A 21,535-nucleotide genomic window follows, 5' to 3' on the forward strand; every position below is an offset into this window, starting at 1 on the left:
TGCTCTGGTCTTTGCTGGGGGAAGAAAGAGGCGTTGGGAGAGGGAAAAAAAGCCAGGAGGAGCCTCACTGGGTTGCAAGGGCTTTCACCCAACCCGTGACAAGCTGCAAGAGATGGAGAAGAGAAATATTTGTCACCAGAGAGGATGGGGAAGGGAAGAAGGAGGCGATGAGAGTGGCTGGAACACTGCGGGATGCTGCTGAGGAAGCTCAGCTCGGGGGTGGGCAGCGAGGGGAGCCCAGGGTGCAGAGGGCCCACCGGGGGATGGGGAAGGCTCAGTTTGTGCATCCGCCTTGGAAAGAAAGTGAAATGCCCTCCAAAAATAAAAAAAAAAAAAATGCAGACACTTTTAACAGCACCCGCTGTGTCCTGCTGGGAGATGGGGCTGCTTGGATGGAGCCCAAACTCCACGGCCGGACACATCGCCCCTCTGTAAGGATCAGAAAAAAGGAAAAGAATGAAAGAAAGAAAAAAGATATGTTTTCAACTCAAATTAAGGTGCAGTTTGACTAAAAAAAAAAAAAAAAACAACTAAGAGAGATGAGGATGATGCTGGGTTAAGTGACCCCCATCTGTATTCAGATTAGCACCCTGAAACAGTGAGCTCCCCAGACCCGGCCAGCAACTGAATAAGGGACCCCAGCCAGGTGGGACAGTCACCTATTCGCGAGGTGGCCAGCAGGTGCCACTCTGCTCCCGAGCAGAGCTAGGAGCATCGAACTAGCAGCTAAAACTGGGCTCTTTAAGGCAATTTAGAAGTTGCAGATAATCCACACAAAGAAAGAAAACGTTAAGGTAAGGTAGAAGAGCATCTCCGGATCTGCAGATATCTCAGAGAAGGTTAAAAAAAAAAAAAAAAGACAAATTGCCCTTCACACAGCAGGAGAGGGAACCAGGCTGGGAGCCACCAGCGGCCTCAGCCACATCGAAGCAGGGAGAAGATCCCAGGCTCTGTGCTGAGATCACAGAGATGCAACCACGTAGGAGGGTGAAAATGAGAAGGAAAAACAAAAGTGACCTTAAAATCACACTGGTCAATGTAAAAACGGGGTTCGTTGTTGGTTAAAAGAAGAAGAAAAAAAAAAAAGTGAACCAAAATGAAATGATCTTTAAAAATAATCTCCCTAATGTCGCCTTGTGTGGTCTGGTCCTTCATAGGTATGGTCCATCAGTATCTGGAAGAGAAGGGATGGGACAGTGAGGCTTGGGGACGCAGCTCCCACCTGCAAAAGAGTGAGCAAACCTCCAGCAAAGGCACTGACCTGTAGTAGTTGGGTTTGAAAGGCCCGTTTTTGTTGAGTCCCAGGTATTTCGCCTGGTCATCTGTCAGTTCTGTCAGGTGAGCATCGAAGGAAGGCAGGTGCAAGCTGGCAACGTACTCATCTGGGGAACAGGAGAGGGAAGGGGACTCATCACACAGCAGGAGGGGGGTCTCCTGGCACTTTGCACCTGATGGAGCCCTGTGCCCCAAAAGGTGGATGAAAACCTCCAGCCTGCAGGTTAAGGGACACCCACAGCACTGCAGAACAGAAAAGGAAAGACCTGCAGGTGTTTTGGGGTCATCCTCCCCAAACTCATCCTCTCGTTGGAGGTTTTGTTCAGCCCACCTCTCAGTTTGTCCTTACATCCGAAACCTCTCTGCCCCAGATCAACCAGGGGGAGAAAGCAGTGCAGGAAGCAGCTCTGAGAGGCAGCTTCTTCACTCACCCATCTTCTTGGGCAGCAGGTACACGTCCTGTTTGTAACGGCCCTCGGGAGCGTTGTACAGCTCAATCAGAGCCAGAGCCTGCAGACATCACAGCAGGGTGAGGGACAGCCAGGACACCAACACACAGCAGATGGAGGTAAGGATTTGGAAGCCTGAGGGAGTGGCGACCACTTCCAAAATGCCCCCAAAGATGCACTTCCAGCCCTCTCCACCTCTCTCAGGACCCTGCTGGCACAGGGCAGGACTGCAGGGGTTGGAGATGAGACATCACCTGCTCTGGTGGCAGCATTGGGGATCAATACCCGAGGGAAAAGCACAGCGTGAGGGTGAAGGAAAGGGGAGCAGCTCTAATTCCCCCAAACTGTGAGGCTGCTGCACCACGTGGGAACGGACTGCTTGTTTTAAGCCGGAGGCAGAGCTCCAAAACCCACAGCCTCTCCCTCAGCAGGAATAAAACTGCATCTCCCCCAAGTGCCAGCACAGACAGCTGAGAGCCAGATCCGAAACACAGCTCCCATCCCTATCAGTTTGCACAGCGAGGAAAAGAAAACTTCCCCCCCCCCCCCACCACCACCGACGTGAGCGCCCTCCCCTCCTTCACAGAGGTGGGCTCAGCCCTCAGCCCAGCAGTTTTCTCTCACCCGTGGCACTGCAGCCAATGCTGAGCACACATCGCGTGGCTCAGCCAGATTTAATCATCTTTTTCTTTGAAAAGGTGGAGTCGGTGCAAACAGAGCAGGACTCAGCTGTGTCCGCCCAGCTGAGGCAGCGCTGATGCTCAAAAGCAGTTTAACCACTGACTCCCGGATCCCCAAAACTCACTCTTGTTGTTGTTACTTAGAAATCAGGCGTCTCAAGACGGAACAAAGCCTTGCTTTGAAGTAAGCTTAAACCTGTGCTCAGGAAGCTCTCCGGTTGCTTACTGCACAGCAGGAACTGTCAGAGCAAAGCCAGGCTCATTTAAAAGCTACCTCCCAACTTCACACCATCGTTACCCACATCCCAGCCAAGAGGTGGTGGCTCCGTCTGGCGCCAGCGATCCCAAGCATCCAACTGTGTGTTCCCTGCTTCTTCCAAAACATCCCCACCCCAAAGCTTGTGCAAGACCCCGCAGCATCCCCACCCCCCTCTCTGCCCCCCAGGGTACGGACCTGAGTGGTGGCTGTGATAGAGAGGACGAAAGTGGGAACCGTGGAGCAGCTCAGGTTGAGAAGACGGCCCTAAGAGACAGCAGGAGAGGGGTGCTGAGAGCTGAGTGTGCCTCTGAGGCAAAACAAATCAGATCTGGAGATAGGACTCACCTCTATCTCTCTATCCCTCCCTGGGGCTGGGGACAACCACAGGGCAGTGATTCAAGAGCCACCCACAGGAGTGGGTGCCTTAGTTCCCACCCCAGCCCTCAGCTTTGGGGAATGGAGATTCTGTGGTTGCTAGGAACTGGGAGTCTCTCCTGCTGCCAGGAGAGCTCGAGTGGGAAGAGGAGACAACCAACCCCCATTTGCTGGGTGGGAAACCCTGTAAAAGCTAGATGCAGAGGGTATTTGGCTGACAGGCACGGCTCCTGGCTCAAAAGAACAGATCAGATGGCACCTCTGTGGTACGTGATACCTCCTCTAAAGGATAATAATAATAAAAAGACATCGAGAAAGCCTTTCCTGAGCTCTCCCAGGGGTACCTCCCTTTCCAATTCTGACCCTGAGAGATTTCCTGGTGGACGCACAGCTCCCAGCACACCTCAGCCAGCAGCACCACCCGCTTCCCATCCGGCCAGATGACGTGGTCCACTTGGGAACGGACCCGCTCCCAGGTCAGCTCGGGGGTCCGGAGGCTGGTCTGCAGGCAGGATGGAGAGGCTGGAATCACAACAAGGCGACCACAGGGCAGGCAAGGGCAGCAGGGACACTCACCACATCGATTTCTGTGTTGGAGTGGCCCATGTTGCACACGATGCAGCTGTTCTTCATCCGATCCAGGTGTTCTCTGGTCACCACGTTCTTGTTTCCTGCGGGCAGGGCAGAGATGAACCCGAGGCAGTGGGAATATAAACCCTCACATTTCTCCTTCCCTGCGCTTGGGTGAAGGAATCCCAGCTTGGGGTGACATCATTCTCCCGGCTGATCACAGAAAAACACGTGCTGAGTGCTGCCTCTGGTCCCACGAATTCACCAGGGGCCAGGAGAGCCCAAAAACCCTTTGAGGACTTATGGCTTTGAAGTCCCCCTTCCCAGGGACTGAGGAAGACTGCGGTCAAACTGAAGGCTGGGAGTTAAGAGGAAAAGCTCTCCAAAGAGAGCAGCTATTGCCAGCGTAAAATGAGGAACTCCTGGCAGCAGAGTGTCCATCCCAGTGGCTACAGACCCCCTGTGACACCAATGGGAAATGACCACTCCTCAGCCTGCACTGAGGCTCACCCAGGACCCCCTCCCTCCCTACCTGTGCAGGTAATGACGACGTCGACCTGACGGATTACTTCACTCAGCTTCACCACCCGAAATCCATCCATGCTGGTGAGAAAGGGGGACAGGAAGCACAATAAGGAGGAGAAGCCTGGTTCCTCTCTGCCTTAGGCCAGAAGGGATCTCAGTCCTACACTGCTGGAGTAGCTCTGAATCACTGATGGCAGCAGCCAGGCTGTCCTTCCACACCCCCAGAGATGCCAGATGTGAGTGGAATGGCTCAAAGGATCTGGCATCAAACCTGCTCTCACAATGCTGTGGGAGCTGGGGATGTATGAAGCGCTCTGCCAGCCCTGCAGGAATGCTTACAGCAGCCTTCCAAGCCAGCTGGCTGCAGCAGCCTACTGCCTGGTATCCCACCACTGAACAAGCCCTGAAGCTGCCCTGGTCTTTCCCCGTTACACCCCAAAGAGATGAATGCTCTCTGAGCTTAGCCACAGATCCTCCTGCCTCTGTTTCAGCCTCTCTGAGGGTTTGCAGGAGGCCGGAGAGCAGAGGAAGAGATGCTCACAAGCAACATGTAACATCTCACCAGGCTTGCAGAGCACAGATGGGGTCGATCTCCGTGACGTAGACGATCGCTCCCAGGGCTTTCAGAGCAGCACAGCATCCCTTGCCAACCTGCCAAGGCAAAGCACTGATGTGAAGACAAAAGCAGGGTGTGCTAAAATTCCCTTCCCCAAAACATCCTGAGCATTCCCCCAGCTGTGCCCCAAGGCCAGGAGCAGCTGAGCGAGGCAGAATTCCACTTGTTGGCTACCATGTGCCCAGCTCCCCTCCAGCACACCACCAGCTGGCAGGAGCTTCCAAACCACCCCACTCACAGTCAGCACAGCTTGCATAAGCCTGTACTTCCCCCTGCTGCCTTTAAACCACAGGGTTTCCTTGACATTCAGAGCTGCCCTGCACTGATGGGGGGACAGATCCGCCACCCCATGGCTCCCTGCATCAGCAGGGGGAAGCAGAGCTCCTATAATAGCACCTGTGACTCGAGTCCTCTCTCTCCACTACAGAATGACACAGAAGCTCAGCAGCAAAGCCCTTTTCTCAGTGCCATTTACCCATGCTAACACCTGATAGACTCCACGTGCCCGTGCTCAGCCCTGTTTTGGGTGCACCCACATGCTACCAGGTAAGAAACACCACCAGACACTCCCACGTATCACCCAGCTCCAACCACAGCTGCTAAAAACGGCCAGAAAGGGCAAACTGGGACATCAACCCACATCCAAAGGGTGAACCAGTGAGGGTGAAAAGGCTCCTTGGGTCTGCAGAACTGCAGGACAGGCCCCTGGGACAACAACTCTCAGCATAACTCATGGTTGGAGAGGCACACAGCACCGCAGAGAGCCTGGGAGAGAGCCAGCACAGCTTCTCAGTCGAGCAGAGCTGAGCTCCATTGGTGTCTAAATAAATTAGGAAGCGTGTTCCTGCTGGGAAGAGCATTTGCAGCTACTGCCAGGCCCTCTGCAGCACGGGAAGATAAACACCCACACAGACAGCACACAGATGGAGGGAAGGTGTCAGCTCCCAGCTCCGCGCTCTTCCAGGGCAGAATCATTTACAAGCTTGTGGTAGGATCTCCCCCTGCCAGAACATCATCCACCAGCAAGAGGCAGCCTGCCCTTCGCCTCCTCTGCCACAGGCTCAGCAACAGCCGGGCTGCATGCTGAACTCGAGCCAGGGACAGCAGATGGGAGCACCCATGGGTAGTTATCATTCAGGCCAGCGTTCCTAGCAACTGTTGTATTTGCAGCTCAGCTGATCTGCAGGCAAACTGGGAAATGTGATGCTTGCTCTCCACCCTCCCGGAGGGCTCTAGCAAGATGTCTCTCCTAACAGCTCACCAGATCTGATTTCCTCCATCAATCAAACGTGAGCAGGGAAGGGGCAGGACGCTGAACTAGAGGAAAGGATGGCTGGGGGGAGGCTCACGAAACTCACCTCCCCATAGCCACAAACCACCACTTGCTTCCCTCCAAACATCACATCTGTGGTCCTCTTCAGGCTGGAGGACAGAGAGAGACCTGCTTTGGGACCGGTCAGGCACACAGCAAGGGGCCCCAAAACCAGGTCCTGCAAACACACAGCGAGGGCAGAGCAGCCCTGGGGATGGGGATGAGGGCTGCACTCACCCGTCCAGGATGGACTCCCGGCAGCAATACAGGTTGTCAAATTTCTGTTTGGTCACAGAGTCATTCACATTCATGGCTGGCACGCAGAGCTTCCCAGCTTTGGAGAGCTGGTACAGCCTGGAAGGGGACAGAGGCAGGTCAGAGCAGACAGCAGCAACCCAACGAGAGATGTTCAGGTCAGCCTTCCCAACCCCCTACCTGTGCACACCGGTCACACTCTCCTCCACAATCCCTCGGATCTTCTTGAATATGTTGGGGTACTTCTTATAAACCCAATGGGTCAGATCCCCACCATCATCCAGTATCTAGAGAACAGCAAGTAAGAGCATGGGGCACCAGGAAAAGCACTTGCAGGGGATGGGGTGAGTACAGAGAGATGGAGAGCATCTGCAGGCACTGATGGAGAGCTGCCTATGGGCCAGGACTCCTGGGTCCTCCTGGTTGTTTCAGGGGCCCCTTTGAAAGGGAGGATTTTGTACCCTGTGTGGAGCCAATGGATCCTAACAGGGTTTTCTGTCCCTGCTACTGCTTTGCAGCCTGGAAACACAGCCACAGGCAGCACTAACTGAACAGCCTGAGGTTCAGGAGGGAGCTACAGCATTTGTGCCCCACAAGCAAACAGCTGAGAGGAAAGGCTGCAGGAGCTGTCAGTCCTGTGCCACATGCTCTCACATCATCTGTGATCACAGACCCCAAGCCAAGGCAGTGAGAGGCATCAGCTGCTTTCAGCAAGGCAACACAGCCCTCAGAAACCCCTGCAGACGGGATCTGCGTCAAGAGAGGAGCAGTCAGGGCAGCTCCCACAGGGAGAGAGGTCTCGTGGTTTCCTGCCTCGTTGCCAGGTTGCAGCAGGAGATGCTCCCATGCCATCGTGCTGTACAGCTCAGGACCCTGCAGCTCCCACAACCTTCACAGTGACCCCCAGCCCAGCTCCAGCTGCCATTCTCCATGACCCCCATGATTTTGGCACGGACTCAAAGACCTTTACAACACCAGCAGGTGCCCAGGCACAACGGCAGGCTCCTAAGAACAGCCCCAGGGAGGGAAGGGTGAGGAGCTCCCAGTGATGGCTCCACAGAGGAAGAGGAAGGGCTGGAAGAAGGCTCGTTACCATGTTAGCCTGCCAGCCATCTACGTTAACACAGCGGTCAATGCACCACCAGAAGTCATCCTCTGACTCTCCCTTCCAGGCAAATACGGCAACACCTAGAAGGAGAAGAGGAGCATCCTTGGCACCCGCTGAGCTTGGCAGAACTTTCTGCTTGGGAAAACCCCAGATATGGAAAACCACGCAGGGATCAAAGCCCAGGATCACACCTACACATCCATCCCTAAAAGATATTCGGTCCGACCCTTTCCTGGAACAAAGCTGCAGAGCTGGGAGAGGGACTGGAAGGGATGCTGCCCCGTAGGTCAGCAGCACTCACCTGCTTCTGCCAAGGCAGCTGCCACCTCGTTCTGGGTGGAGTAGATGTTACAGGCAGACCAGCGGCACTGTGCTCCCAGCGCACACAGCGTCTCAATCAGCACCTGTGGGACAGAGGGGTGAGCAGGGGGGGCACAGCCCCAGCACAGCCCCTGCTGCAGGGTGCAGCCAGGGATGGAGCGGGGAGCAGCTCCAACAAACACTGCCCAGGGAAAATGCAGGCAGCAGAACCTCTGTGAGAGGTTTCCAGGAACGCGGAGGGGTCTTCAGCAATTCCCCAAAGGAGGACAATGGGGAAAAGCTGGGTTTTCCCACCTTGGGTGCCCAAAATAAGAAGCCACTCACCGCAGTCTGTGCTGTAATGTGCGTACAGCCTACGATTTTAGCTCCAGCCAAAGGTTTCTCCCCTTGAGCTCGCTTCCTGAGTGAAATCAGAGCAGACATGTCTGCAAAAGGAACGCAGGGGTTTTAATGATGGCTTACTTCAAGGCGGGCCCCTTTCTGCCAGACCTGCTCCCCTCTCAAGAGTCTCACAGGACACATCCAGCCCCACTGCTCTTGCCACAGTCACTGTGCAGTCAGGGAGAAACCTCCCTGCCTCTGCTCTGACAGCTCTGCTCAAACTGGGAACAGGACACCAGCATCATCTGCCACTTGGCAAAGCCACGGGGACACAGCATCTCCCAGACAAAGGGGGTGTGGGGTGGGTGCTGCCCAGGGCAAGCATCAGTGTGCCCCCACTATGGGCATCACCAGCCTTGCAGCAGAGTCACGTCAATAAGAAACACCTAAAGATGGAAACAGTGCTGCCATACCTCAAAAGAGCTGCTCTAAATGTGTCTGTACCCTTCTCTGGCTTTGGTAGCTCGTGTCTAAAAGGAGCCTGGAAGCAAAGTTACCCAATCAGAACGGTAACTCAGCTTCCCACAAGCCCCAAGGGAAGGGGCTGAGACAGTTTTAGTGTCTCCAAAGGAGCTGCAAGATCCTCTCCCACTGAGGCTTCCCATCCAAAACCCCAGGAACACGCAGAGCCCTGCTGCCATTCAAAAACATGCAACGTATCGTTCATGCTTGCTGTTGCTTTTAGCTCTTCCCCACATCGTGTGCTGATTTGTGGAGGGAAGAGAAGGCACCTGAGGCACCCAAGACCACGAGGAGAGTTCTTGGGATCCCTTTGGCTCAGCTCTCACCTGCACAAGCACAGCACCCAGCCCTCAGACCCCCCCACACCCCCTCACCTTGCTCAGCAATCTCAATCTCCCGGCGTCCAAACTCTGCCTGCTTGATGTTCTTCACGCAGAAATTGCTGCTGCCTTTGGAGTTGGTTTGCTGCTTCTCACGGGGAGACACCTCATCGTCAGAGCTGTCTGTGTAGGAGGCAGCTAAAGCCAGCAGAGGAACGTGTGTCACCCCCAGCCCTGGTGCTCTCTGCCCCGTTTTGCTTTCCTGGCTTTCATGCACACACGTGTTTATGGCTCAGGCTACAAATCTCCCAAGGAAAGCCCGTGTCTGTAAGGAATCTGGCACTCTCACTCTTGAAAAACAACTCAGTGCTGAGTGATCACAGAATTACAGAACGGCCTGGGTTGCAAAGGACCACGATGCTCATCTCGTTTCAACCCCCTGCTGTGTGCAGGGTCACCAACCAGCAGACCAGGCTGCCCAGAGCCACATCCAGGCCTTGAATGCCTGCAGGGCTGAGGCATCCACAACCTCCTTGGGATGTGCTGTGTGATGCACTGAAGCCCAACTACGAGAACGAATGAGGCTGATTTAGCAGAACACAAACCTCCCCAAACCCCAAAACTGCCCCTTACACATCAGAGCGCAGCCCAGCAATACAGAGCATCCCGAAACCAATGCCACATCCACAGTGGCACTGCCAGCAGCCCCGGGGTCAGACACAGCACCTACCAGAGCTGTAGCTGTCGGTGGAAGACTGCGAGATGGAGCGGGACAGGGAGCGGCGGCCGGTCTTGGTTGGGAACTTGGTGAACTCCTGCATGTCATCTGCAAACTGGATTTGCTGAGAGATGCAAAGAGAAGAGAAGTGTTGGGTGAGCCCGTGTTCCTTAAGGCAACTTCATCTGTTGTGGCTACACGGGCGCAGGGCTCCTTTCAGTGCACTGCTGTCACAGAAGTGGGTGCTACCAAACGTACCCAGGAGTGGCTCCGTGGTTACAGATGCCCAAAACAGAACCTCCTTTTCTGCCTCTTTATCCCCACCACCAGAAGCTTGCAGCAGATTTGATGCCTGAGACCCGAGGTTAAAACAAAGAGCCTTGGAACATCCCAGCTCTGGCTCCAAGAACGTCGGTGTGCTCCTGCAGGGCGAGCAGGGTGCAGCCCCCTGGTCAAGCCCTGGGTGACTGAGGTCCCCATGCAGCCCAGCACAGAGCTGCAGCTCCATCAGCCCCTCCCTCACCAATTCTGTTGGTTTCTGCCCAAAAACACAGCACTGACAGAGGCGGGTTGGTCCCAGAACCAGCTGTGATCCCGGCACTCCTATCTCTTTTCCCAGGTTAAAAACAAGGCACGTCCTTCCAAAACCCACACTAAGAGCTGGGGGGAGAAAACCAGCGAGAGAACATTTCAACAAAACGCGGTTGACATTGCATTGACTTTCAATCTCCTGTGTGCTACAGATGTTTCCATTGGAAGAGATGCCCTCCAATAGCTCTCCCTCCCTCCTGCTTTGGCCAGAGGCAACTCACGGCTCCATCAGCCTCAAAGAAAGGGCAAAACAGCCCCAAAGTGCCTCTGCTCAGCCAGAAACAGCCCCACTGCTCCTGCAAGAGCTGCATCCAAGGCAATGAGGAAAAGAAAAGAGCCCCAGGCATGCTGACAGGGGACAGGACCCCCACCCTGCTGACAAAGAGCCCCAGCGTGGTCTCTTCCCTCTGATGGTCACTGCAGGATTTAATTTGGGCACTTTAATAAGGATGAGACCTCACTGCAGGGAGCAACATTAACAGCATCCCCACGGGCATCGGAAACCTCGAGAAGAGCCCCAAAGAGATCAGCATAGAGGCCTTAAGGAGGGGGTTTCCATGCCACTGCAATCCCAAAAGCTCTGATGTGGCAAGCAGGCTTGGAGAGCAGAAGAATGAAGCTATTTAGCTTCATCCCAGACAGGAGGAACCTGGGAGAGGATGGCTGCATGCTGCAGGGGCTGCGTGCATTGGTGGGAGCACTGGGGATGCTCAGTGGAGTTTGCAGCTTTGGTTTTGCAATCCTTTTAGGTTGCTCGGTGCAGAGGGAGGAGGAACAGGAGGTCAGCAGCCACATCCTGGGGGACACACTGCCTTTCCAACAGAGGAATGACACTGGCAGGCTCTGCTCAAGGCCTGCTGCTTGGCTCCAGCTTACCAAAAAGAGCCCAAAGATGGCTGTGCCACTCCTGCAGCAGCACAGTGCTGGTGGGCACCTCCAGGTGGAAAGCAGAGCAGCAACAACACCAGCACAGCACCACTCCCAGCCCATCCCTCTGGCAATCTGTCAGCACAGAGGGTGTAAACATGCCCCCATCAAACAGCTGCTGGCATTAAACCAGCTTAAAGCACGAGCTGAGGTGTTTTCTCTATCTCAGGAAAAGGTTTCCAGGGAAGAGGTGAACCCAGGAGATAAAAGCCATGCAGACAATGCAGGTTGGTGCTGCAGCACGGGCAGCAGGCACGTGTCAGCACCCAGCTTGGGCACCCAGCGCATGGCAGCCGAGCTGTAACACCTCCCTGTGGATGGCAAACAGGAGATGTGATGGGGTGAGGGTGGGGATGGGGCTGTGCTGCACCACCACCATCCCCACTGATGGACACAGCAGCAGCTCCAAAGCACAGCACGGTCCCGACTGCTTGGAGCAGCAGCTCTGGGAACGGGGGTTTGAACCAAGGGAAAAAGAAACATCACTGCTAAGGAAACAGACTGCTGAATTAACCACAGTAATCCCCACCGTGGCTTTACCAGAGCTGTGCAGCTTAGCAAAATCTGTCCCATCTAAAATTATCACCCAAGGCAGCAAGCGGCTTCTGAACCGAACCCGCTTGGCACGACAGGCCTGCAGCACTGGCTGGGCACTGCTGCATTACAGCAAGGCAGAAAATCCCCCAATCCCTCAGCATGCAGCAGGGCTAGGATGGATGGAGCCGGGTGGGGGGGTGAGAGCTGTGTGCCTGTGAGCAGCGAGCATCCAGCCTGGGACTGCAGGGCTCAGCGAGTCGCCCTGTAGGTAAACAACTAGGATGCCTGCTGCCAAGTTTTAGCCCAGCAGTGCTGCCTGCAATCACATGCAATCTCAATCACACCTGCTGAGGCAGAAGTACGTTTCCTCCCCTTGCAAAACACGTGCCCACTCCCACCCCAGTGCTCCCCAGCATCGCCGCTTCCCTGCGAGGTGGTGTGGACTGCAACCAGCACCCCAAACACACCGTGCACCCACACTGTGTGACTCAGTGGGAGCTGCTCCGAGCTCCACGCGAGGTAAGGAGATGACCCACCTAAAGCAACACGAGGCAGCCAACCCCCATTTAACACCACCCCAAGGCTGGGATGTGGTCAGCAGCTGCCCACGCTACAGCATCCCATCCTGCAACCTGCCTGCAGCCCATTGCTTGGTCGTTCCCATACATTCAGGCAGCCCATGCCTCCCATCTCAGCATCCATCCCCTGGCATCCAGATACTGGGAGGGCACACAGAGCTCTGCAGGCCTGGAGATGGGCAGTTTCCAACGCCCAGCCCAGCACTGAGACAATTACCTGTGCAGCAACCCCATTCCCATGTGCAGTTTGCTCTGGGGAAGCCGTGGCTGTGTTCTCATGCAGAGCTTCGCCCTGCCGTGCTGCTGAGTTCGGACTTTTCTAAACGACAATTGTTCTAATTCATTTATTTGCAGCAGAGAGGCACTGTGTTCAGTTCAATGCGGCAGGAAGGAAGGGAAAAGGCACCCCAGGGGCTGAGGTCTCTCCAGCCACACAGCAGCCAAGGGGGGAAAAAAAAGAAGAAAAAGAGGGAAAAAAAACCAACCCAGCATGAGGCTTTTCTTATTTTCTAGGTCAAAAAGAAGAGCAGAGCAGCAGGTTTGCTCAGGACAGCCCCCCGGAGAGGGGACAACTCCTTCTGGGCTCTGTTCCTGCAACCACCCGTCCAGAGAGGCCCTGGAGATGCTGCTGGGGAGCACAGCCACAGTTGCTGGCAGCAGCCCTGGGCAGGAAATGCTGTCCTCAGCCCCACTCTGCCCTACTTGCAAGCTGGGCTGACCAAACCCAGCTCCTGCAGCCTCCCCGAGGACAGCAGTGTCCACACTGGGGGCAGGGACCGGCACACCAGCGACAAAGATGCTGCTCAGGGCTCAACCAAATACGTGTGGTTTTGGGATAGAAGTCATGAAGGCAGCTATGGGTGTTTTGGGGGTACCTGCCTTGCCAGGTTACCCAACCCCAGGGGCATTTCTAGCCTACACTGCCCTGAAGGATCCAAGGAATGAGGCAGAGGGGTCAGCAAGGTGCAGCTAGCAGCTCCCAGCCTGACCTCCCACCATCCCAAGCCCCAAACCAGCAGCAAGGGGAGGTTTGGAGAAAGTCTTCAGGTGCACATTTGTGCACCTGCGGTTCATCCAGCCTCCCCATTCTACCTCCTCCTGCTGGCCAGGTGAGCCAGAACCAGGCTACAAGATGAGAGACCGCACGAGCTGGCAGTGGCCAAGCTGGAGGCACAACCAGATTTCCAGCCCAAATCCACTCAGCAGCAAAGAAACGCCACAACCAGAGCCAGAGCAGATCTGGGACGAGATGGCCTTTAATGCTCCCTTCCAACTCCAATGATTCTATAATGCTATGGGCAGGGGGTTGGCATGAGCAACACCCACAGCTTTAGCCATGGCTGCAGCAGCAACATCAGCATCTTCTGATGGCCCGCAGAGCAGCAGCCATCACACGAACAAGCAGGACCCACTCCTGCCCCACGTGGCTCGAGGACTTTCTCCTGGGTGACACAACAGCTTCCCAAGCCTTTGAAGATATCCCAATGTGCTTCAGGGGATGATTTGGTTCAGCTCTGCAGATCAAAGAGGGATCATCGCCATGGAGCGCTGCTTCCATCCATACCTGCAGCTCAGGAGCTGCTGCCAGCAAGGCAGAGCTGAGCAGGAATCACAGCCAAACCTCAGCCTGGAACGCTCTACAGCTCCCAGCAAGGAAATCAAGGGCACTGAGGTCCTGGCCAAACAAGCTGGCTGAGCCCTAACGCCATCCTCCATCCTCCACTGGCTGGGGATGAAAAACAAAACCAAAAAAGTTTCCATGAGCACAGAATTACAGAGCAGGGGAGAGGTGTAGGAACAGCAGGAAAGGAGGGGGTCCACTCCAAAGGTTCACAAGGCTGCAAAGCGCCGCGAGCTCTCAGCCACCCCACGAATCACCGAAGGGCTGGCGAGGGAAAAAAACAAACAGAGCACGGGATTAAATAAAAATCAATGTGATTTTAAGCGTCCGGCTGTTAAAGAGTAACTGGGAATAATTGCTGCCTTATAAACACCTTCAGGTCAAAGGTGTGCTGCCTCCAGCAGTGGCACAGGAAAGCTCTCCAGCAGCAGATAAGGCACCTGGTCCTTGGACTCCAGGATTCCAGTCACAGCATTGCTCCCTATGGCAGAGCTCCTGGAGCAGTCTGATACCAGAGTCTGTATGGGCAGCAAACGCCCATCAGGATGCAGGGATCAACCCTACAAAAGCAGCTGGGGTTACCTGGACACCTCCTGCAGTGCAAACAGAGGTTGGTGGGTCAGCCCACGCGTCCCCCAGCAGAGATAGCAAGGTTTGTGGAGGGCTGATAAGGCTTGGAAACAGGGAAAGCATCACCCAGGAGGAGCCTTCTGTGGGCTCAGAGCTGTGATGGGTTTGGAGAGGGCACAAACTCACCCGTCAGCACCCTGTGAGCAATGGGGTAATTGGTGTTAATTGCAGCTACCTTGCTGGATTAAGGTGCTTCCAGGGCAGGCGGAGAACTAAAAGCCCCAGCAAAACACTTTGGAGCTTGAAGGCCACAGAAATCTGTTCGTGCGTCACAGCTGACAGGGAATCAACTTTAATTAATGGCCATTTTTAAATGAAACCCAACTTCTTCCGGCCTGAAAAGGACACGGGAACACACAGGAGTGCTGTCACAGGGCTCGGCCAGCCCTGCTGTGCAAGCTGGCAGAAAACCCCAAACCTCCCCTAACCCAAAGCCACGAGCAGTGAGGCTGCCCAACATCCAGGCTTCCTCCCCAGACACAGCCTGCAGAAGCCCAGGAGTTCAAGACTTCTTTTGGTCTTCCAAGAGACCCAGCACCTCACCCCCAAGATCCAACTGTGTTTGGAAGATGCTCCACCCCAATGGCTGTAAGGGGATCAGCATCACGCAGGAGCAGAGCTCAGCCCCTCCTGCAAGCAGGGTTGATTCACTTACACCCACAGGGATAAAAAGTGAAGGATCCTCATGTCCTGCTCACAGCCCAGCCTCCTGCCACCTGCACAAATCCCAGCCAAGTTGGGCAGCGTGAGCTCTGCCAACGGGCTGCAGGAGCCACCAAGGAGAAGCCGTTCCCACCTCCAAAGGCAGCAGGAGCCTCACCCGAATGACAGCACAGCCTGTTTAACTAGCTGGAACATCATGTCCCCGGCCATTGAAGTCCTTTGGCCGTCACCAACCTGAAGTAAACAGATTCTGCAGCAGCAATAAGCTCGTTACCAAGGCCACCGTATTGATCCCCGAGTGGAATTAAAAGGCGCAGCTCAAACACGCCGTGGGCCAACCGAGGTGGTCTCCCAAAGGCAGCCCCCACCTCCAGCTGCGACTGGGGGCCCTGCTGTGATGGTGGGGAGTCTCTTACAGTGGCCCTAAACCCCTCAAACCGACCCACGCTCCTGAAGTCGTTGAGAAAGGGGGGTGGGCACGAGTGGGCAGCGCTCCGTGGGGCTGGCAGGAACGTCCCCACGATGCTCCAGGCCAACGTGAGGCAGAGATAAGCAGCCTCGATCAAAAGGCTCAGCAGGAAGCGAAGCAAAGCCCTCTGCAAACAGCAGCGTTGCCCACAGGAAGCTCCCAATGATAACGAGTCCAGCCAGACAGAAGTAAATCTCGCAGACTAAGCGCTGCTCAAACAGCAGGGATGTGGTGCTCAGAGCTGCTGGGAGGAGCAGGGCACGGTCCTCACCTGCAAAACCCTGGGCTGAACCAGCTGCTTATTGGCAAGGGTCACTGCCAGGTTGGCCTCAGCTGTTGGAGCAGGACGCCCAGCACAGCCCTGAGCAGGGACAGCACGAACAGGATCCAGTGTGGGGTGGGAGCATCACACGGGGAAAGCTGTCAGGGTCCCAAAGAAAGTATTGGTGTAGGGCTGGACCCACCTCTGTTGTGCGTTTTGGGAAAGGCCTAAGGAAAACAGTGCCTTGCTGCCAGTATTCCTCCTGTGCTCCCATCAGGGCCAGGAGCCCCAGAGCACATCCATCTACTACTTGCACAGCCAGAAGGCTGGAGCTGCTCCTGAGGAGTGCTGGGAATGGGCATCCAAGCCCCTTCCTACCCCTGAAGGTCAGCAAGCGCAGTGGGAACAGCCGACCTGGTGTGCTGCAGGAGGGGGAGAATGGAGAGTGATGAAACAACCCAAGAGCAGCTTTCACAGAACTAATTAAAGGCGCTGTCATTTAACAAAGCACCACCAATCCCTGCTCCCATCTCAGCTCACAACCTCGCACTCACCATGGGTCAGGGGCCCCAGCTATAGGGCACAGCAACGTGTCAGCTGCCTCCCCACTCCAAGCAAAGGCTAAATCAGCTCTGTGCTGAGCAGGAGGACCCCCAGCCCCCCCCCCACACACACACTGCACTCCACCTGGATACGGGAAGGGAAAAGTGCAGGGAGATGATAAAAGAACAGATGGCTGGGGAAGGAAGCAAACAGCTGAGCACACGGCATCTGGTTTGAGAACCAGCAGAGGAGGTGGCCGCAGTGGGGGGACAGGCAGTGAGAGGCAGGCAGGATTCACGAGCAGCCAGGAGAAGGGATGAAATTAAAGGCAGAGCAGCAATGAGCAGCGCTGGGAGCTGTGTCAGTGCAAGGGCAGCCCTGTCCCCAGGACACGCCGAGGGGGTGCTGGGTTCCTGAGCATCACACGGCAGGGAGCAGAGACACGTGAGGATGGAGAGCAACAGGGCTGAACCCCAGCAGTGGGAAGGAGCCGGGCAGAAGCAGACTGCAGCAAGGTCAGGCAAGGCTCAGCAGCAAAAAGCTGCAGCAGAAGCTGCTCGGGGTCCCCAGCTCCCACCTCCTGCCAGCTCCACAGCACAGCAGCGCTGTGTCCCAGCGCACAGCTCTGCAGGGCTGCAGCACCAACCCCAGCACGCAGCGCTGAGCCTGGAGCCCATTCCACGTTCACTGCATGAATAAGCAGATCTGGCTGCAGAGGGGGAGAACGTCCGTCTGTCCGCCAGCACCCGAGCGTGAAGGTGCCCGCAGGGAGCTCACGGCAGATGGGTGACAAACAGGGACGAGGCACGCAAAGCTCCCCCTTGGTGTCGTCGTCCCCCCCACCCCCCCTCCAGCTCAAGGGCACACACGGCACAGCCGGGAGCTCAGGGCTGCAGCAACCAGCTGAGACAGGCTGGGAAAATCCGCCTCCAAGGGCACCTGCGGGTCTCAGGGGGTGCAGGCAGCACAACTGCAGCACGGATGGCACGCAGGGTGCAGGCAGAGCACTGCCCTTCTGTTCTCCTTCAGCCCCGCGTCCACAAAGCAAAACTTCCCCCCCTCCCCTCCTACATCAGGGCACGAGCAGGAGAGAACACCAGGCTCAGCATCACTCACCTCTGCCTGCAAAGCACTGCCTGCCCAGCAGCCGAATCGCCCCCACCACGGCTGCTGCTGTTTTGCTGACAGCCCGAGTTACCGTAAAGCAGAGCAGCAAAGGAGCTTCAGAGGTTGCAGGCAATGCCAGCAGCTCCCGGAGGAGCACCGGCCGCATTGCTGCAGGGATCCCACAGCTCTGAGCACCTGGACACCCGCGGCTGAGACTTAAATCCGGAGTTGATTGTATGTAATCTTTTAATCTCTTACCTCCTGCCGTTTCACTTTTTCACCTTAAGCAAATCAATGACGGGAGAGGGAAAAACCGCACCTGGGTCAGCGTCACCAAGGAGAGTAATGCTGTGGGGTCCACACGCCTCCAACGCAGCCACTGTGCTTCCTTGGGCTCGAGCAGAGCCCCAGGCTGGGGTCACCCACCCTGTGCACTGGCACGAGGCAAGGCTGCTCTCTGAGGAGCTCATTGGTGGCAGGTCACACACAGCCCGGCGCCGTGCCACCCTCCCCACTGCCCAGCACTCCATCCCAAAGCTGAAGGAAGCCAAAGGAGGGTTCACGGCGTCCTCCAGCTCCACCTCTCAGCCATCTTCTGTGCTGAGAACTGCCTTAAGCAGCTTTGGCTTGCATTAAAACCAAGAGGCATTTTAATGGTTTAATTGCAATCCTGCTTGGAAGGCATCTGAAATGCCTGGAGCTGGGGGCACTCAGCGCCGTATCGCAGGAGGGCAATTCTCCATCCTCGTGCAATTCTCCATCCTCGTCCTTTCCGCCGTTCCCGAGCCCTGTTTGCACAAACTTAACCAGGCAAGGAGAACAGCGGCCCGAAGCATTTTGTTCCTTGACCTCAGAGCTGCATCGCACGCTCCCCAGCATCTCAGCGCCTGCTGATCTTATCAGCCTCCAGCGCACCTCCACCATCACCACCCAGCCATTGTCGTCTGCTGTGCGACGAACAGCCGTGCGCACGGCAACGCAACCGAGGGAAGAAAGCATCCTATACCCGCCCAGGCACGGGCAAACCTCACCTCTGCGAACACCGGCTCGGATGGCACAGAGCTCAGCCCTCGTTCTCTACGTAGGATGCTCCAGCATTCATCGCTTGCTCTCCTCCCGGCTCAACCGGCCGCAGCCTCACCCCACAAACACCCCAGCTTCGTGGAAGACAACAGCAATAAGAACGGGAAAACAACGCCTGAGCCTCCCGTGCGAGACTGCAATACCCCAGCTCCGCATTCCTCTGCTCCTTCCTCCGGGCCACGTCTAAAGCTTGAATAAACAGAAAAACCCCCAACCCCCCCCTTCAGACCGACAGGCAACGAGAGCAGCGCATCCAGCACGCAGCTCCCGGCACGCAGCTCTGAGCACGCAGCTCCCCGCCCGCACGGACGGCCGGCAGCCCCGCAGGGACGCACGGAGGAACCGCAACCCGCCGGTCCCGCAGGACGCACGCAGCTCCCAGCACGGCCCTCCGCTCCGCTCCGCTCCGCACGCCGGTTTTCAACCCGCCGCCCTCCGGGTCGGCGCACGGCAGCGCTCGCAGCTCAGCCCATCGTTCCGCCCCGCTCGACGCCTCGGAGGACGGAGCGGATCCCGACCCGGTACCTTTTTGGGAGCTTTGGTGACGGTGGCCATGAAGGAAAACTTCTCGGCGTCCTCCGCTTCCTTGGCCTGCTTCGCCTCCTCGCCGCCGGCGGGCTCCGGGACCGACATCGTGCGGCGGGGCGGAGCGGAGGGCGGGGAGGGGAAGAGCAGGCTCGGCTCGGCTCGGCTCGGCTCGGCTCGGCTCGGCTCGGCTCGGCTCGGCTCGGCTCGGCTCGGCTCGGCTCGGCTCGGCTCGGCTCGGCTCGGCTCGGCTCGGCTCGGCTCGGCTCGGCTCGGCTCGGCTCGGCTCGCTCCCGGTTCGCAGCGCTCTGCGGCGGACACTGCGGGCGCCGCGCGAGGCGCCGGGGGCGTCTCTGCCGTGACGTCAGTGCGTGGTGACGTCATCACGCGCCCGCCGGAGAAGCGAAGCGGCGAGACGAGACGGAGGAGACGAGAGGTGACGCGGTGGGGGTGGGGGTACGGAGCGACGGCGCCCCCTGGTGGTTGAATGGGGGAACGGACCGCCGCGGGAGGACTTCGGGAAAGGGGGAGGGGGCTGAGGGGGGGGGGCGTGGAGTGAATAGATGATTAGGTAGGTGGGTGGGTGGGTGGGTGGACGGATGGATGGATGGATGGATGGATGGACGGACGGACGGACGGATGGACGGATGGACGGACGGACGGATGGATGGATGGACGGATGGACGGATGGACAGACGGATGGATGGATGGAGGGATGGATGGATGGAGGGATGGATGGACTGATGGACGGATGGACGGATGGATGGATGGACGGATGGACGGATGGATGGACTGATGGACGGATGGACGGATGGATGGATGGACAGATAGATAGATGGATAGATAGATGGATGGATAAATGGATGGATGAAGGGTTAATGAAGGACTAAAGGAATAAATAAAGGAATAAAGGAATGAATGAATAAATAAATAAATAAATAAAGGAATGAAGGAATGAAGGAATGAAGGAATGAAGGAATGAAGAAATCAGATCAACCCACCGATTCTCTGATTCTGTAATAAATAAATAAATCGAATCCCAGAATGCCTTGGGTTGGAAGGGAACTCAGAGGATCATTAAGTTCCAAACCCTCTCCCACCCCCCTCCTCCCCCCTCCTCCAACCTCATGGAGTCCAGCGAGGCTGAGCACAAGGTCCTGCAGCTCGGTCAGGGTGATCCCGAGCACAGATTAAGGTTGGCTAAAGAATGGCTTGAGGGCAGCCAAAGCAAAGAAATAAGCATTCGTCACAGTGGGGAGGGGTGGGATGGGGTGTAAGGTGCAGGGAGGGTCAGCACCCCCAGCCCAACCCACCGTGGTTTTCCCAATGGCTGCGTCCAGTGTTGATCTGGCAGGGCTGAGGGCGATGCCATGAGCACTGTGGCTCATCCTGTCCCTGTGTCCGTCTGTCCATCCATCCACACGGTGCTGAGAGGCTCCGGTTCCCCCCCTGGGATCCTTATTTCCCACCCTGCCCCCAAACCCACCCCCCCCCCCATCCTCTCCAGTCCCAGCAATGGGGATACGCACACCATACAAACCCACAGAGCGAGCAGCGTTGCGGACCTTTATTTATCCTTTTAACCAAAACTGTTCTGTCTGACCACAAATCAGGCCCAGGCCGGTCCTCACTCCAGTCAACCCATCCCATCAGGGTGGTCGGGATCTGTCCCTGCTGCCCTGATGGCCCCAAGTTGGGAACCGCAGCCCTGCGGTGCTTTCCGGGACGGCGCTGCCCCGTCAGCAGTCTGCGGCCATGCAGCCCCATGGGGAGGGCTGTGATCCAGCAGTGCCCCATCCACAGCCACCCCAGTGCCAATGCTTCTTTCCTCCCCTCCCCCCTCCCCCCCACCCAAACTTTGGGGTTTCGGCTCCATCCGAGCACATCACCTGTTTTTAAGGTGAAAAAAATCCATCCTGGGGGCTGTCGTCTACCTTCAGGAGAGATTATCTCCCCTCTTGGGGTGATATCCCTCGTGGAGGGATAGGAATGGCTTCATCCCCCCATTAAGGTTCCCAAAAGTGGGCATTGAGGTTTTGCAACCTACTTTCAGGACTCCAGAAAAGTGTCAATTTTGCCCCCTAAACCTCCTTCACTTGCCTTTGCTTTGGGCTGCCCAAAGCACGTGGGGGTGCTGGGGATGAATGTGGGTGACGTGCCCCCCCCACACACCTCTTCCTCCCTCCCCATGGCTTCTTCTCCAACACCACTGCCCCACAGCCACCCATTCAGCTGCAGCAGGGCAGGGGCTCACTGCCCCCCCCCTAACCCCCCCCCCCACAGCCCCCAAGCTCTGCTCACCCCTTTGAGAACAATCCAAGCAGCTTCTGACCCCAACCAACCTCCCCCCCCCCCAATGCAACCATAATCACT

General features: G+C 56.6%; 1 protein-coding gene across 1 annotated transcript; it reads right to left on the minus strand.

Moving 5' to 3' along the window:
• Positions 1-1,089: 1,089 nt before the first annotated feature.
• On the minus strand, positions 1,090-19,521 carry AHCYL1 (adenosylhomocysteinase like 1). Its single transcript, XM_090124805.1, is given in 19 exon segments — positions 1,090-1,174; positions 1,262-1,385; positions 1,387-1,427; positions 1,430-1,492; positions 1,707-1,785; positions 2,859-2,927; positions 3,442-3,540; positions 3,615-3,709; positions 4,141-4,211; positions 4,696-4,784; positions 6,108-6,171; positions 6,299-6,415; positions 6,497-6,603; positions 7,410-7,504; positions 7,726-7,828; positions 8,070-8,170; positions 8,963-9,106; positions 9,639-9,750; positions 19,163-19,521. Coding segments are annotated over 18 exon segments (1,608 nt in total). The 5' UTR covers positions 19,271-19,521; the 3' UTR covers positions 1,090-1,174; positions 1,262-1,334.
• Between the last annotated feature and the right edge of the window lie 2,014 nt (positions 19,522-21,535).

Source organism: Phasianus colchicus, chromosome 25 (assembly GCF_987193195.1).
Source record: "Phasianus colchicus chromosome 25, bPhaCol1.hap1.1, whole genome shotgun sequence".
Lineage (NCBI taxonomy): Eukaryota > Metazoa > Chordata > Aves > Galliformes > Phasianidae > Phasianus > Phasianus colchicus.